At 36.4% G+C, this 18,871-nt stretch overlaps 1 protein-coding gene across 1 annotated transcript in view; it reads right to left on the reverse strand.

Annotated features, from left to right (window-relative positions):
• Positions 1-3,630: 3,630 nt before the first annotated feature.
• The window catches only part of XPR1 (xenotropic and polytropic retrovirus receptor 1), a 203,463-nt gene continuing 188,222 nt past the window's right edge, over positions 3,631-18,871 (reverse strand). The window contains exons 13-15 of the mRNA XM_044757779.2: positions 17,372-17,511; positions 11,500-11,721; positions 3,631-8,601 (exon numbers count right to left, since the gene is read on the reverse strand). Of these exons, the coding sequence (XP_044613714.1) occupies positions 8,541-8,601; positions 11,500-11,721; positions 17,372-17,511 (423 nt within the window). The 3' untranslated portion in view covers positions 3,631-8,540. The remainder of the gene's footprint in view (positions 8,602-11,499; positions 11,722-17,371; positions 17,512-18,871) is intronic.

An 18,871-nucleotide genomic window follows, 5' to 3' on the forward strand; every position in this document is an offset into this window, starting at 1 on the left:
TGAGAAACCACAAATAAGCAAATTTCTGTTTATTTCAACCACATAACATATAATATAGTAATTCTGAAATTTAGTAAAGTGGCAAAGGATTTGGTAGTTAGTATTATTAATATACTACCTCTTGGTTCTCTTCTGTTACTTGCCTATTTCTCTTGTATTACATGATTTTCTCCTTACAGGAGAAACTTACCATTACAAAGTGAGTAGCATAGTAAACCTACTGCCAAAAATCATACATTGACTTTGGGTATTCTATTCACATATGTAGAAAAGAAGCCATAGGGCTGCCTTAGTTGGACAAGGCAGAATGTTCTAGAACTCATCCTCATTCTCATCCAGGTATGCAGTCAATATAAAGTTTACTAAAATTAGGGGAAAGATCTCATTTTACAAAGGTAAACATTGGTTTACCTTTTTTTTTTTTTTTGAGGCAGATTAGCCCTGAGCTAACATCTGCTGCCAATCCTCCTCTTTTTGCTGAGGAAGACTGGCCCTGAGCTAACATCCATGCCCATCTTCCTCCACTTTATATGTGGGATGCCTACCACAGCATGGCTTGACAAGCGGTGCCATGTTTGCACCCGGGATTCAAACGGGTGAACCCCCGGCCATGGAACCCAAACGTGTGCACTTAACTGCTGCGCCACCAGGCCGGCCCCTTGGTTGAACTGTGATGCTAATGTGTTATTTAATGATACCATTTAAACTTGTTTCCTGTGTGGGAAGCTGCTCCTAGTTGTTAAAAAAAAAAGTAGTACATCCATTCAGATAAGACACCCCTAAATAAGTGAATTATAAGATGGATTAAAAGGACAGGTTTTTGGCAACTGAAAACTCTGAAGAAACAAATCTTGACAGATCTAATACTGTTAATTTTTAAAGGATGAATTAAACAACCAGAGAAATAGGGTTTGACATCTGTCTGGGAAGGGGTGAAGGAATCCCTAAGATAGAAAATTCAGCTCACACTGGGGTGCTGATACCTAGTAACAGGGCCGTCTGGCTTTTTTGGCAGTGGTTTCAGATAAGTAGTTTAGAAATAATTTTATCACCGATCCCTTGTTATCTCCAGAAAACTATAATGATAATGGAACCAATTTCAACTAAGTCTTAAAGGAATGCCTGGCACATGATAGGAGCTCAAGAAACACATACTAAATAAATTTTGTGTGTGTGTGTGAGAAAGATTGTCCCTGAGCTAACATTTGTGGTAATCTTCCTCTATTTTCTATGTGGGATGACGCCACAGCATGGCTTGATGAGCAGTGTGTAAGTCTGCACCTGGGATCCAAACCTGCAAACCCTGGGCCACCAAAGCACAAACTTAACCACTACACCACCAGGATGGCCCCTAAATCAGTTTTTTAAAAATTCAAGGACTCGATTCTCCTAAGGGAAAGGTGGAAAAGTAGAAAAAGAAGTGAATCAGAAGGTATAAAATTGATAATTATTCTCATAAACTTGGAAAAAAGATCTAATCAAAATTGTCCATAGACAGATATAGGTCACTAAACAAAGTCCAAGGATTCTGGATAAGTCTAAGACAGATAAAAGACAGTGGCCTCCTTGAATCCTCTGGGGTTGCAGACTCACCTGCTCTGTCTTCATCTGCAAATTGAGATGACTTGTTAACCCACATTTCTGAGACGCTATGTGTTTGAAAAATGTAAAAATACTATAGGCATACAAATGTTGAGTGTGTACTATTATCAGATTTTAGAAAGGGGTATTGAGTATCTAGTGATTCATATATATTCACAGTTTATCTTGACTTTAGCCTGGAAACTCATATTATCACATTCTGGTTCAGCTTACACAGAAATATATTAACAACAGAGCTTGCAGTATTGAAATAAAATGAAAAAGCTTTTATGCTTTAGTCAACAGAGTATTTTTCTCTTTGCATTTTGAGTATATTCATCTTAGGGTCAGTTAATTTTATAATTTTTTCTAGACAGATATAAGGAGTAATAAGTAATCTAGGAATTCTACAGAAAGTTCTATTTTCCACAGAGGGCATGGATATGTAGTGGTAACAGGTGTCCAGCTCTCCAAACTACAACTTAACATATCATTTTATCTAATATTTGAGATTCTTTTTGTGAGCAAAAAAAAGAAAAAATGACCTGTTGCATCAATCCCATTGCTTGCGAGCCACACTTCATACATTACCTAAAGAAAAAAAGGCCATTTAAGATAATTTTTTTTTAAAGATTGGCACCTAAGCTAACAACTGTTGCCAATCTTTTCTTTTTTTCCTTCTTCTCCCCAATACATAGCTGCATATTCTAGTTGTGGTCCTCCTAGTTGTGCTACGTGGGACACCACCTCACCTCAGCCCGGCCTGATGAGCCACCGCTCATGCCTATGACCAGGATCCGAACTGACGAAACCCTGGGCCGCCGAAGCGGAGTGTGCAAACTTAACCACTCAGCCACAGGGCTGGCCCAAGATAATTTTTTAATCTAGCAAAAGAGTTAAAAAACGTTCACCCTTGAAATGTTTGCCCTAACCCCTCATACAAGTTGGTCCTAAGAGGAACCATGTTCAGGAAGCCAGGAAACTCAGAGAGAAAAACACACAGTCACACAAACCGTCCGCCAGCAACAAAAGAGTCAGCAAACTGTTGGAAAACAGAGAGAGCTTGTAATAATGAAAAAAGGACAGAATTTTGTAACCAATCACTTATTGTCTTTTAAAAACACATAACCACATTAACTTTTTGCTTTATACAACCATCTAGAAACTATAAAACAGTACCACATTGTGCATTTAACCTACTTATCAAGGAGGGAACTCCACACTTCATAAGAATTCTACCCATGTAAGAAGGAAAAAGGAGACAGCTAATAGCATAGTCACAGATACAACATGAGTCCAAGCAAGCATCAATTCTTTGACGTCACCTTTTCCATTTACCAGAGTGGAGAGAATAAGAAAGAAAGCAAGGGAGAAAAAAGAGGGAAAGAAGCACCCACAGGGGACTAATCACATTCCATAGTTACTTTGACAACCATAGCTCAGGGTTTCATAGAATAGTATCATTTGACCAACACAATGTGGTAGGAGCTGAAGGAAACATGAGTAGAGGGAGAGGGTTTGAAAAGACAGATACATTTTACACCCTATTCCCCTCCTAAATACTCTTCATTGATACAAGCTTCTGTGCTAATCCAGGTAATAGCAAGAAATTAATCTTCACAATGTGATAAAGCTTAAGAGTTCTGCTCTTTTTGCACGTGAGTGGCTCTCAATTTTACCTTACATTTCAAATGAATAACAATGTCATGATCTATTACTCTTTTGGGATACCCCACAATCTTTCTCCCTATTCCCACCATGCTGGTGTTGCTACAGGACAATCAGGGAAGTGTGGGTAGGGACTTCAGAGTGATGATAAAGGGAGAGTGAGATGGAATCCTTGCTCTTTCTTAGAAGTCCACATCTTTCTGGTGGTAAGTCTTCCCTCTGATTTGTGGGTGTACAGAGGAAAGGGCATAGAAGAACTAAGGTAACATGGTAGAAGTTTAGTCAAGTAACTGGTTTGAAGGTATACAAGATGAGACTGTGTACTTAGCAGACACACTGAATCCAAGGCAAACAGTTGGTTATTTGATTGTCCTCCTTAGGTTGATGGCACCATAAAAAAAACTGAAGGTGGCTTTGATTTAATAATAAAATTAACCAAAGGTCTGCTACAAGGAAACATACTTTAGATGAAAATTAGTATAATGAATCTCTTCACTTCAGGGGAAACTCTCCATCTTGTCCCTCTCACTTCCTCTTCCACGGTAAGTAAGCAAATACATTTTGGAAGGTTGTTTTTAAGGGGCAACTCAATATCAGCCTCTTGCCAGTTTATATAAGAACGGCATTATGAGCCACACCAATCAGTAGGCTCCTCTCCACCAGGCAAACTTCTCATATCGCTTAAACTAAGCACTTCCAAATCTAATGAGATGCTTTTACTTTTTCATATTTGGTGAGTAGAGTGTGGTTTAATGCTGGTTAATCTATTGGTTTGTAGCACTGACCACCACAAATTTCTTATGCTCTAAAATAACTCTGTCCCAATGACCATGGTGCTCTGACATTGTATAGACTAAATATACAATGCAGAAAGTCAGCTTTTTAAAATTTACTAACAAGACTAATACCTGAAATGTAGAAATGCACGTGTTTCAGTAATTTATCTCATTTTAAAATCTCATTTTAACTCTCCAGGCTTCGGCTAATCATCATTAGAAATAAAGTTTACATGCACCATAAAAAGAAAATGAACTAAGCTGACAAATTTGATTTATTCTTTACTTTTTTCCCAAAGTTCTACCAGAACTTATATTGTCTTACCCTAGTAACTATAGATTTTATCTGTAATGATACTGGCTTTTAAAATGATTTGAGAAAATTATGGCGATTTTGTAGTTGAGAAAGCCATAGATACAACATGATTATTTTTTAAATCTGAGAGGCTATCAATTTAAAACATCTAAATATGTTATATAGTAACAAGTCTTTATTTTTTGAGAGTTAGGCAAATTTCATGAAAACTATTAAAGAAAGCAATAATAATCCAAATTTTTTTTTACCAAATAAAGTACAATCACTTCAGAGAGTCCTAAGTTTTTGAATAAAATAATGCCACGGACAGGGTTATTCTCTAAATTATTTTCCTTACACTAAGAAATTTTTCTAGTCATTGCTTAGAAAATTGCAATTTTCCTGAGTAAGGAAAGTAATGGAGAGAAATGATAGGAAAATAAAGGCTGGTCTCTACCAGCAACATACTCCACTGAAAGGAGAGACAGTAGGCACCACCTCCACGCCATCAAGTTCACATACTTCCCTAAGTGCCCTGGCTTCCACTGCCAAGGTCCAACATCCTCTTGCTGTTCTCTGCTATTTCCACAGCTATTTTATTTCTCTTCAACTAAATGTCTGTTAATCTGATGTCTGTATGATTTAATAAGAGGTTACATTTTTCTGTTCTTAACTTGCCTTAATTCACCTGTTAAGAAATAATGAACTGCTTTCTTCAGTTATCATGACTGTACTTGGGTCAAACCATGGTGGAAGGAGACAATATATCAACAAGTTACTTCTAGTAAAATCTCAGTTAAAATATTAGAACTCTTATGTTGAGAATATCAGGAAGTCACGGATCCCAGGGGCTGGGCTCTATTTTCCTTCTTTAAGGGTCTACATAGGTTACTGCGGGGGTGACTGACGTTCTCTTCTCATATCACTGCTTCTGAATCTGAAGTTAGCAGCTTTCTTAAGGAGAAAACTGGCAGATGCTGGAAAAGACAGTTGCACGTAGGTTTTCAACTTCTTCTCAACTCCAAAAATAACCATTATGACCTGATCAATGATCACTTAATCTTTGATCACTTTATTGTCTCTCTGTATGGTATGAAATTATCAACTATTCCATTTTAACGGTATAGGTAGCCTTACATACAGGCACATATTTGTGCACAGAAAATAAGCCACTTTTGTCTTCTAATTTTTCTATACACATCAATGCTTTCTATACTATCTATCATAAAATGAAAAATGAACTTTATTCTTTTATTTATACTTTCTTTTCATTCCTTTGGGGAGCATTTTAACTGACATTATAAACTGAGTGATTCTCAAACAAAATACAACTAGATAAAGCTAAAATCAGATAAGTTTTACCTTTAGTTAGACTGTTACTCCTTTAAAACGACTGTGATGTTCATTTCCTAAGAGTTCTATTGAGAGTTTCAGTGTAGTGGAGTCTCCAACAAAATCGTAGGTAGGGTAGAGCATTTGCAACTGCCAGGGCATATAAAATTTAGGAGAGAAAAATGTACATTGCCTTTTTTGGAGGAAAAAATTTAAATGTACACTCTGTCTCCCAGACTGTTTCCTCTTGATGAGGAAAAGCCCTCTTCGTCTCTCTTTACAGCTTTAGGAAGAAGATAAAGCCGTGTGTTTCAATACATATTTGAACATCTATAATGGTAAGCTGAAAGTTACATAAGCCTTACTCTTGAATGGACTACGCTAATAGGACAAACATGGGAAAGGAATACATTCTATGAAATAATAGTGAATAACATCTGGAATCATAACAGTAGAAGAAAGACTAAATTGGCCACAGGATACACTAACGTAAAAACACTGGGGAGTTCAAATACTAGGAGTCAACTGTAAGATTTTATGTGTGTCATTATATAGGTTTACTAATAGAGAATGAAGTTGACAATTCAGATTGCTCTGCATACACAATTAGTACCACCAATTTTATTTGTACAAAAAAAATGACTGGTCCACTGGACTTATTTATATAACTCAGTAATGATTAATGCTATTTCTTGACAGACCAGTGATATTCCCCCATAGTTTTAAAGTACAAAAACAGAATAGTTTTTTTTAAAAAAATCCCCAATATAAATAATGCAACCTTTAATCTATTAAGGGTCACTAAATTGTTACCGCTGATTATTGTAAATGATTCAATTTATTTAAACTAAAAAAAAAAAGTAATTAAACTTTTTCTCTTCAGTTTTGGGCCAAGGAACATACTTGGCAAAACACAAAAAAGCAATAAAAGCCACAAAGTTGTATGACTTTTTAGGAAAAAAAAACACCTCAATTCAGAAAGGGAATACATTTTGGAAGCTTGTCAAAATAAAGATAGAAGAAACTCCTTTAAAAAGAAACTATCAGTTAACTGATAGAATTTTGGTAGTAACAGTAACTTTAATATAATCTACTGGAATTATGACAGGGATGAGTAAAGACTTGTGATACACAGGAGAAGAGCTGATGACAAAAGGGGTATATTAAGGGGCAGTAACCACATGTTTCTAAGACTAAGTAAGTGATGACAGCTGCCCTTTCACTCATTTGTTCCTCTGTCTAAAGTTAAGCTGAACAACAACAGCAATTTACTTGCATGAATCCACTGATGCTGACTCTGGAATCTTCATCTGCATTTGGGGGAAAGGGAGGCTTAAAACTTTACTTTTTACTAGTATTTATATTAATTTTGTTAGATAATGAAATGCTAAATTTAATGTCAACCACATTCAAGGAAGTAAAATCCCTTATGGTTTTTGGGCTTATGTGGATGACAGAACCACAGGAAAGAAACAGACAAAGAAGTGAAAAAGGGCATTGTATACAGACCATGATAGTCTGAAATGTCTAAGAAATATACTTTTTGTGTATGACCATGTTTAGACCCAAAAGATCTTAAAAGCAGGTTTTCTATCATAGGAGGGCATGAAATCCAATGTTCAACCTTTAAAACTGCTGGGAGAAATGGCTGCCAAGGTCTGTTTTATCAGTGTAAAGTGGAAGAGGAAGGATAATTTGTTCTTTGCTCTCAAAAATATGGTTTCCCCAAGACAGACTTTTAATTTGAGCAAATTCTGGCTAAAGTAAGTGAGCCCAGAAGAAAAATTATCCAATGGGGGTGGAGAGAGTCTCTGAAATAGCTCTGTCTTCTAATTCAGAATAAGTAAAGGTTATTACTTCAATTACCCTACATGCTGAAGCTTGATAAGGCATAACTTCAGTTGTTATGGCTGGAACATGGGCAAATGTATTCTATATCTGTTCTTAAAAAAAAAAAGGCATCAGACCTCTTAAGTAAATTTCAACTGGTTGTGTGGAAGTGTGTGGATACTCTGCTATGAGAGACATGCTCAGGATTCTAAAGCAGCAGCAACTTAAAAAATCTGTAATAAAACTTTGGCTTAAAATTAAAAAGAAAGAAAAGAAAAAGTCAAACTGGTGCAAGTTGTCTCATGAAAGAGGTATTGTGGACTAAACCCTCATAAATGCTGTCCAACAATAGTTTCCCCTGTCTTCTTTCACTGTTATCACCTTCATTGCACAGGAGTTATATCATTCTTTTATGGTTAAGTTTCATAAATAATGAGAAAACTATATGTAACAAATACATCATATATCCCACCCACCCAGCAACCCTCCCCAAAATAAGAAAAGTTACATCAAATTAAAAAGTAGCTTCGTGAATGAAGGTACTGCTCTAAGTTGCACTTTCCCTGCAAGTGCGGCCAGTGCTTTTGCGCTGGGTATGAAGGAAAGGAAAAAATTCTCCACATAAACTGACAAAAAATTTAAAAATCAATGTCCGGTTTCAACCAGTCAAAACCGGGCCGAGCGGAAGCCGAAGTATCTCGGTACCGTCCCATCAGAGGGTCCTCGCAATGCCTGTTCTTCATCCTGATAGGTATCTGTGTCCTTATGATTGTAAACAATCCATAAGATACTATGTTTTTGTTCCTTAAAATGTCCTCTGATTGGCAAAATGAAGTAAATATTTGTTTTAAAAATAGAAAATGAAAATTAAACCAGAAGAAAAGAAAAGAAACACAGTGAGCTTGTTTGGAGTCCATAGGATCCGATCTGGAAGAGCTCGGAAAATGTGTTATGTGTCTTCTCCTGTTTTCAGCTGGAAAGGTACTAGAGGTGGCGTTGGTCGAGGAAAGGATTGTAGAGTAGGAAAACCAGGGATGTTAATCTAGACGTCAGAGGATTCAAGTGTTAGCTTCATCATCTGTGTCTTCTATCAATACCTTAGTGTCACGAGCCTTGGATCTAGTGGTAATAAGGGGGAAAAAGCACTTAGTCCACTACTAAAATATAAACACATCACAGTATTAGGTACATTTCCAATCTTACCACCATTAAAAATACATCCTAAACAGGCACTATATACTGTACCAGATGGACTATTCTTGGAGTTTCATAATCAATTTCAGGTATTATTGGAAAAACACTAAGAAACTAGACTGCAACCAGAGGAAGATAACAAGAACAATGGCAGGTCATGTGCAACAGAGAGAGTAGTACACTAGAATAAGATGTGAGTTTGAGTACTAACTTTGATTTTAGGATGTATCTCTTTAACCTCTTTGAGTGCCAATTTTCACCTCTGTAAAGCGGGAATAATAATACCTATTTCATGTAATACTACTTTCATCTCATGGAGGTAGTGTGAATATCAAGTCAGAAAACGGATGTAAAAAGCATCAGTAGCATTAAACAAATATAAGGAATTAGGATGAGGAAGACAGAAATAATGTCATGTGAGGTACACTTGAAAAACCAGGAGAGTTAGTCAGCAGAAGATAAGACCTAAGGAGAGGCATGACAGTTGTCTTCCAACAGCTGACAAAGTATGATGTAGAAAAGGGAGGAGACTAAGCTATGTTAGAGAGCCCAACTAGGATCAACTGGTTGAAGTTACAGTGGAGCCTATTTCAGTCCAACACAAGCTATCTACCATGATAGCTACCCAACAATAAAATCAGGTGGCTTGTATAGTTATAAACTTCATTATCATTGACTACTGTCAATGGCATAAGACAACCATCTATTCAGGACGCTATAGAACAGATTCCTGCACTGGATGAAAAATAGGATGAGATCATGTTAAAATATACTGCAACTCATGAGCCTCAAAAGGTGAAAGCAGTACTTGGTAAACTAGGTATGAGAATTCCTATTTGACAGAGGTGGAAATTGACATTCAAAAAGGTTAAGGATATGCTAAAGGTTGCATGAGTCATGAAGCCAGTACTCAAATTCCTATCTTCTTCTTTTACACCCCCTACTCTCTCGGTTACACATCACCTTCTCCATTGTTCTAAATGCCTTCCTCTGGTTGCAATCTAGCATCCTAGTGTTTTTCCACAGAACACCCTGCAGTTGAACATCATAATCTATTGCCAAAGAGCTTCTTTGTTTCTGAAGCAGAAACAGTGTATGTTAGATTGCCCTCTGCTGGTAACTAACAAGGATTAGACTTTCAAATTTAGGAGCTCAACGAGACAACCACCTACAGCTCTGTCTTCAGCCTTTTGTGGCACTTAACCTTGCTCATCCCACCAGCCCCGGCACCCCCTCCTCCTGCTTGATCAAACTCTGCTTCCTTGCTGTCGTCATGTGCCACATAACTACACTTCGGTCACTGACAGACCGCATATATGACAGTGATCCCACAAGATTAATACCATATAGCCTAGGTGTGTAGTAGACTATACTATGTAGGTTTGTGTTAGTTTACCCTGTGATGTTCGCACAATGACAAAACAGCCTAACGACACATTTCTCGCAACATATCCCTGTTGTTATGCAGCGTATGACTGTGATATTATCATGCTTTGTTTTTATACTCTTCCTACTGACCTCTCTGACCATTTCTCTCCTACCCCTTTTGTTTGTTCTTTTTCCTCTTGCTTGTGTTTGCTCCCTTAGACTCAGTTTCTTGCTCTCTGCTTTTCTTTTCTCTACCTTCTCCTCTTCAGAGAACTTCCAAATTCTCTCTAAAGCTTTGGGCAATTTCTACTCTGCTTCCTTATATCAATGGGTTACCATTTCCACTTCCTATTTTTTACTTCCTTTAAAACATGTTACATTCTTTTTAGTCCTATTGTAAGCATCCTAATCCAAGGTCTCAATGTCGCATACTTAAGAATACTGCAATGGCCTTCCAATTGGTCTTCTGGCCTTCAGTTTTCCCTTTCCCAATATATCCTAGAGTGTCATTAAAACTTAGGAAAGTAGTACTTTCATAACATTATTCTTTTACGAAAAAATTCTGCCTGACTCCTTCCTGCCTACAAGATCAAGCTTGCACTTTTCAGCCTTTTACAGTCATACTTCATCTATTCAGCTAAATTTTCCTACTATAGTTCTAGTCACATGCTTTTTCTTTCTGCCTCTCATTTCCATCTTTATGTTTTTACTGTGCCTCTAAGCCTATTCAAACACTCCCTTATCCTTTAGAAAACTCCTCAAGCTGGACTTAAAGTTTCTTCCTTCATTCCAATCCACTGTGATATCTACTCTCTCTAAATTTCAAATGCAGCCACAACATATCCTACGTTTATTGTTTCTTTTAGGGACATATAAAGTCAATGATTGATAAAAATACTGTTATAGGTAATTAGTAAGAAAATAAAAATAGTAATACCTTATATTTATTGAGCTCTTTCTATGAGGAAACTGGTCCTAAGTCATAAAAATTTAATTCACTTAACCACCCTGTGAGCAGGGACCATATTAATCCTAATTTATAGATGAGGGATAATATAGAGACATTAATAATTTGGCCAAGGTTACATAGACGGCAAATGGCAGAGCCAAGATTCCTAAAGTTTGTAGCTTGAAAATTATTTCTATATAAAACATACTGAAGAGTCAAGTAAATTTTTCTCCAACAAATTTTCCCCAGTGTACTTTTACTGTCAAATTAGTGGGCAGTAATTAATGCATTAATTAATATATTAATGACTTTTTACTCAATGTGCTCATTAAGACATTCTATAGCTTGGATCACATAAAATTGCTGTTATTGCTGTTTTTTGTAGGTGAAAAATGGTTGAATGCCAGCAATTTCATTTGGTTCAACCTGATAGCTTCTTAGCTTAAATGTTACTTAGTGCTAAACATGAAGGAAATTCATTTCACTGAAGTGGAAGCCATACATACTGAGAAGCAAGGCGAGGCCGGCGCAAGGATATGCTCTGGCTGTACTTCCAAGGCCGGTTCTTCTGGCGGTTTCGTACCCCGTCCTCCTGGTCCATCATCTGCTCTAGGAGTGTCTGATCATCTGCATTCAGAGGGGCCACAGAGATGTCCCGCACAGCACGGAATTCACCACAGTTATTCAGATGTTCATTCTCCAGGCGAAAGAAGTTCCACACAAATCGCCTTAGCAAAATGCAGCAAAGTAGGCAAATTACTTACAATTGTGAACATTATTACTATAATCTGTAAACCTCCCAGTATATCAAGTTTCTACTCATGGAAACAAAAACAAGGAATTAAGGGCTAAAATATTAAAAGAAGATAGAAAAGGATGGCATTGTGGTGGGGGAGGGGAAGGGAACAAGAATGGAGTAGGCAAAGGGAAGAGACTCATGGAATGCACTTTCACAGTAGTCACTCTTTTACTTTATTGAATAAATATTTATTGAGTGGTTACAATAAGACAGGAAAAGGCACTGAATGAGAGAGACAAAGCCTCTGCCCCTATGGGGTATAATTTTTAGTAGCAAGAAACATAATAAGCACGTAAACAACTGCCTAATGCTAAGTACTCTGAAGAAACTAAAGCAGGGCAAGGGAATAGAGCATCTTTCTCTGAAGAGACGGCATCTAGCAGAAACCTGAATGATGCAAGGAAGTGAGTCATGTAAATTCTGAAGAGAGGTGTCCTAGGCAGAGGAAATAACTAGTATAAAAGGCCCCAAGTTGGAAAGGCCTTTGGTGTATTGACACAGCAGCGAGGAGGTCAGTGGGGCTGGAGTAGTACAGGGAGGTTAAAATGGCAGGAGAAGAAAATTGAGTGGCCTGATCCACAGAGGGCCTGATAAGCCATAGTAAAGAGTTCAGATTTTAAGTGTGATGGAGAACAAGGAGAGTTCTAGGCAGGAGAATGATGTGATTTATCTTAAAAAGATCATTCTATCTGCTGCACTGTGAATTGATCAAAGGGAGACAAGAACACCTGAAGGAAGATCAATGAGAAGCTATTGCAAGTAGTCCAGGAAAGAGATGATGGAGACCTAGATTAAGGTAGTAATAAGAGAGGTGATAAGAAGCAGATAGACTAGGAATTTATTTATGAAGATGGAGCTGACAGGACTTACTGACATGGGATGACTTACTGACATGGGATGAGAGCGGTCTCAGATTTTTGGTCTCAGTGAATGGTGACACCACATACTAGAGATCTGGGTTGTTCCTATTAGGCTAGAGCCATTATATATCCAGGGGAAAATTCAGTAGCTAGATGGAAATGAGCCTGAAGTTCAACGGAGAGTCTAGGGCTGGAGACAGCATTTGGACAGTATTTCAAGTCATGGGCTTAGGAATAATAGAAGTGGAGAAGAGAAGAGGGCAGAGGATTAAACCCTGGAGCACTTCAACATCTATAACTTGGGAAGAAGAAGAAGAATCAGTAAAGGAATTGAGAAGGAAGAGCTAGTGAGACAGAAGAGTGTAGTTTCTGAGAAATCAAGTGAAGAAAGTGCTTTGCTGAGAGGTAAAGTAAAAGTACACAGAACTGACCACTGGATTCAGCAACAGAGAAAGTATGATGTAAGAGCAGAGATTCTAGGACGCTGACTACATTCAAATCATGGCTCTACCACTTACTTGGTGTAATGACCTCAGATGAGTTAGTTAACCTATGCTTCAGTGTCATCAGTAAAATGAGACAGTGACAGTAGCTGCCTGGTAAGACTGCTGTGAGGATTCAATAAGTTAATACAAGCAAAGGGCTTAGAACAGTGGCAGGTACACAGTAGGCAATATATAAATATTTGCTGCTACTATTATTATTATTACAGATTATTAACATAAGTGATTTAGGCTGAGTACTGGGGAAAAAAGACGAGTTGAATTACAGGGAGATGGGGGAGGAGTGAGAGAGTGGAGACAGCAAGTATAGACATCTCTTGAAGAGTTCTGCCATAAAAGAGAGCAGAAAAATGGGCAATAGTTGGAGCAGGAAAGTAGATTCAAAGGAGGCTTTTTGCTCTTGTTTTAAATTGGTGATAGACCATCTGACTCTACTAAGCAAATATGTTTTTAAAAAATAAAATAAGAATAAAAAAGTAATTGAGCTTTTTTTAACCAGAATTTTTTTTTTTTTAATTTATAAAGCATTATACATGAAAGAGAAAGAAGTGGGTGGATGAGTGATGGAGAGTTTCAGGTCCTAGACTTAAGACACTGGGGAAAGTGAAGAAGTGAAGGAGGGCTGACAAATGGTTTGGAGAGGGCATTGACAGCAAGCATACAGTTTCTAGATTCAATTTTTATCTTTCAGGTTTATCTTTGTTTCCAGGTCCTATCTGATTTTATCAGGCCATCTTGATAAATGTGCATATCCTGACTCAGAGGAATGCTACACATCTGTCTGAAAATATCTCTATTTCATCTTCATTTGTGAAACATATTTTCACTGGGTAAAGAGTTCTAGGTAGGCAGTTATTTTCTTTCAGCACACTGAAGATACTTTAATGACTTCTGACTAATTATTGCTGTTGATAAGAAAGCTGTCAATCTAACTGCCAGTTCTTTGAAGATAATCTGCATTTTAATTAAAGATTAGATATGTAAAAGTGTGCAAATCGTACATGTGCAGCTTGATTATTATAAAGTGATCATATGTGTAATTGCCACTCAGAAATAAGAAATATAACACTACCATATGCCCAAAGCTGTCTTTATGACCCCCTCCTATGTTATCTTCTACAGAACTTATTGATTTACCTTTCATGTTTAGCTCTGCAATCCACCTGGAATTGATCTTGTATACAGTATGCAATAGGAGTCGAGATTCATTTTTTTCCCACATGGCTATCCAGTTGACTCACTATCATTTATTAAAGAACTTCTTTTTCTCCACTGTTATTTAGCCACATTCGCCATACATCACACATCAGGTAATGTTAATACATGTGTGGATGTGTTTCTGGACTTCCTATTCTGTTTCAGTGGACGATCTGTCTATTTTTTCACCACCACCAGACACTGTCATGCCACCTTCGTCATACATCACACATCAGGTAATGTTAATACATGTGTGGATGTGTTTCTGGACTTCCTATTCTGTTTCAGTGGACGATTTGTCTATTTTTTCACCACCACCAGACACTGTCTTAATTACTGCAGCTATATAAGTCTGGATATTTGAGAGCGTAAGTCCTTTAACTTTGTTCTTTTCAGCATAGTCTTGGCTATTCTTGAGCCTTACTGTTTCCATATAAAGTACAGAACTAGCTTGTCAATTTTCACATGCATACATCTTTCATTAAATCTATCCCTAGGTATTTGATATACTATTCTGATGCTATTCAAAATGGTGTGGTTTTTTTTTTTTTTTTAAAGATTTTATTTTTTCCCTTTTTCTCCCCAAAGCCCCCGGTACATAGTTGTATATTCTTCGTTGTGGGTCCTTCTAGTTGTGGCATGTGGGACGCTGCCTCAGCGTGGTTTGATGAGCAGTGCCATGTCCGTGCCCAGGATTCGAAGCAACGAAACACTGGGCCGCCTGCAGCGGAGGAGCACGCAAACTTAACCACTCGGCCACGGGGCCAGCCCCCAAAATGGTGTGGTTTTTTAAAATGTCATTTTCTAGTTGTTTGTGACTGTTTTTTCAGAATACTAATTTATATTTATATCAACCCGATATTTAGGGACACAGCTACATTCATTCTAATAACTTATTGGCAAAGTTTTTGAATTTTTTGCATAGACAGTCACGTCGTTGGTGAATATTATTGTTTTATTTTTCCTTTCCAATCCTGATACTCTTTTCCCTTCATTACACTAGCTATACTTGCAGTATGATGTTAAATAGAAGTGGTAACACCAGGCACACTTACCTCATTCCTGATCTCAAGGGAGAGCTTACAGTGTTTTATCATTAAATATGATCTCGTTTGTGTTTTTTGTATATAATCTCTATTTTTTTCATGAACAGTTACTGACTTTTCACAATGGCATTTTCTACATATGTTGAGGGTTCCTTCCTGTTAATATGGTGAATTACACAGATTGATTTTTAAATGTTAAATGATTTTTGAATATTAAATCTCACAGTCCTAGAATGAACCTAACTTGGTTGTGATGTATTTATTATCCTTTTGAAATACTGTTGGATTCATTAGCTAATCTTTTGTTCACAATTTTTGCATCTGTACACAAGACAGATTAGTCTTTCTTGGAATGTTCTTGTAGGTTTAGATATCAAAGTCATGCTGACTGCACAAAATGAACTGGGAAGTGTTTCTTTTATTGCCTCTTTTCCCCGGAAGAGTTTTGTATAAAACTGATAGTATTTCCACCTCATACATTTGGAAGAATTCCCCAGGCCTGCATTTTCCTTTGTGGGGAAGATTATAATATGGATTTAATTTCTTTAATAGATATAAGCCTATCAGATTTTCTATTTCTTCTTTAATGGTTCTGATAAACTGTGCTTTTTGAGGAATTTGTCCATTTCATCTAAATTTTTTAATTTATTAGTATAAAATTACTCAAAATATCACCACAGTCTTTTAAAAAAATCTTTAGGATTTTTGATATTTGTAATTTGTGCCTTCTTTCCTTTTTTGCTTGATCAGTCATGTTTAAACATTTAATCTATTTTATCAGTCTTTTTAAAGAACTAACTTTGGCTTTGTTAATTTTCTTTATTGTATGTTTATTTTCTATTCCATTAATTTCTGTTCTTTATATTTTCTTCCTTCTACTGTGTTTTGGGTTTGATTTGCAGTTTTTAAATTTTTCTTATTTCTTGAGCTATATACTTTTCTAATATACACATTTAAGGTTATACACTTCCCTCTAAGTATGGCTTTAGCGGCATTCTATATTTTCTTTTGTCACATTTTCAATTTCATTCTGCTCAAAATATTTTAAAGTTTCCTTTGCAATTTCCACTTTGACCCATGGGTTATTTAGACGTGTACTGCTTAATTTCTAAATATTTGGGAATTTTCAGTTTCTTTTTGCGATTTTCATCTTCTGAAATTGGTTGAGACTTGCTTTATGGCTCAGTATATGGTTAATTTTGCTACACGTTCTACATGCATTTAAAAGAATGCGTATTTCACAGGTGTATGCAGTGCTCTACATATGTCAATTAGGTCAAGTTGGTTAATTAACTGCTTGGTTATTACTGAGAAAAGTACATTAAAATCTTATTTTAAAATTGTAAATTTGTCTACTTCTACTTTTTACCAACGTCAACTTTTACTTTACATATTTCAAGCTATCTTATTAGATACATACATATCTGAATTGGCTATCACAACTGAGTCTCGAAGCCCATAGGTATGGCAAATTTCTTCAGTGCAAAATAGGCTTTAGTGCTCTGCTTATTTTGGGGTAGCTACTTTAGATTTTGGGCTACGTTGTCAGATTATTGATGTTTTCTGGAAAATTTAAAAAACATTTAATCTGGGATTTTTATTGTTTCCACTGAGAAGGCTAGGCTGAATAACCCAGACTGCCAAATTGCAAAAAAATGATTCTCAGAAGATTTTAATTTTAATTTCTGTTCTAAGACTTTTTACCTTTCAATTTTCACTCATGATTCTTCCAATGGAGCCCACTTCTAAAAAAGCTTATAATGAGTCATCATCAGTAGTTAGTTAAACTTTTTAAGAATTAATCTCTTAGCCCTTCAAGTAGGATTTTTCCAACTCTGAGGCTGACGAGAAGTTTGAGAAAAATTGGAAAATCTAAGCTTTTCAACTGTAAGTTTTAAAAAATTCTAATTTATAAATATTGGACATCTTTAGGTAAAAAGAATCTTTAATAAACTTTTTGGTAGTTTGCTTACCGGAAAACCTCAAGGGGAGCAAAAACAGTAGCAATGATGTCCCCAGAATGAGGCAACAAAGTCATGGAGGTAATTGAGATTTGGACAGTCCAAGCAAAGCGTAGAATCACATCCTCTATGATGGCACAGTAGTAATAGGCCTGAGAAAGAATAAGCAAATTGAGTACACTTGTTATCCTGTTTCTCACAAATAAGCACACCTATCACAGCAACAAGACTCACACATGTCCCACCAACAAGCACAGGTTAAAGAGGAAAAAGTTTTATTTTCATTTTATTTTATATTTTAGAAAGATTTCACCAATTTAATTTTTTCTTAAGTGATGCAATATTCAAAATGAAGTTTTACTGAGTTTTAGTAATCATTTAACAAATATATCTCATTCCTATATTGCATATCAGGCTCTCTTCTAGACCCCAGAAATACAAGCTAGATCAGATCCTTGATCTGACTGAAATTACATTCTAATATGCACCTGATATGCTAATGACTCAATACTTAATATTAGAAAAGATCAGCAGATTTATTAACTGTTAGTTGCACTTTTATTCTCAAACTGCCTTAACCTGCATTTGAAGGAAGTTTTGCCTTGCTTTTTGATGTCAGGAAATGAAATTAAGCTTGGATTTCACAAACATGGCTGAATTTAAGGAAAGTTCCATTTTCACATGGGAAAGACAGCACTCAACTAATTCTTCCAGGTGCTAGTACGCAGTATTTAGGAGAACGGTTTTAGCTACACAAAAGTCTTAAGTACACAAACTGCCAACAGACCAGAACTGTAATTCATGGATTTGCTTATTATTAATCTCTGAATAATTAGCTCTTTAAATATGTGTACTTAAAGGTTGTGACATCTTATGGGAACTAGAACTGCTATGTATTAAGCCATAGCAGTTACTCTATTTTTAAAAAATTTTAACAAAGGAATACTAGTCATGTTATAATAAAGGCTATTAACAAAAAAACAGCAGTCCCCTTGCCACCTCCTCTTCCTATTCTCTAGAGACAACAATCTTCAAAATTTGTAGCTATTTCTCCTAGTATCTATCCTCCATATTTCTAAACAATGTGTGTATACTGCTATATCCTAATTAATCAATTTTAGACATTATCATTGACTGATTATGATAGATTTTATGAAGATTTTATTAACACATTAACATACCTCCCTGTTCCCTTCCCCATCCATCCAATATAGTGATAATGCAATTTTTGGATAAATCCACATTGAGCGAACTCATTATTAGGCCCCAGTGAAGACCTGCAATTTGACGTGTCTTTAAGAGTCAGTCTTAAGCTGATCCATAGTTGACTGACATGAGAGCTGACATGATCAAAAATGTGAAAGTTTTTTGGGAGGAATACACTTCACTTGAGGTCAAGAGACACAGAAAAGCTAAGATTTAATATAGAGATAACAAAAACGCTTCCAGAACCTGGGTGTGGTGCTCAATATTATGCATCATTAATCCCTATGAAGTGATTTTAAGGTTCAT

The sequence above is a fragment of the Equus asinus genome, chromosome 25, assembly GCF_041296235.1.
Source record: "Equus asinus isolate D_3611 breed Donkey chromosome 25, EquAss-T2T_v2, whole genome shotgun sequence".
NCBI classification, from domain to species: domain Eukaryota; kingdom Metazoa; phylum Chordata; class Mammalia; order Perissodactyla; family Equidae; genus Equus; species Equus asinus.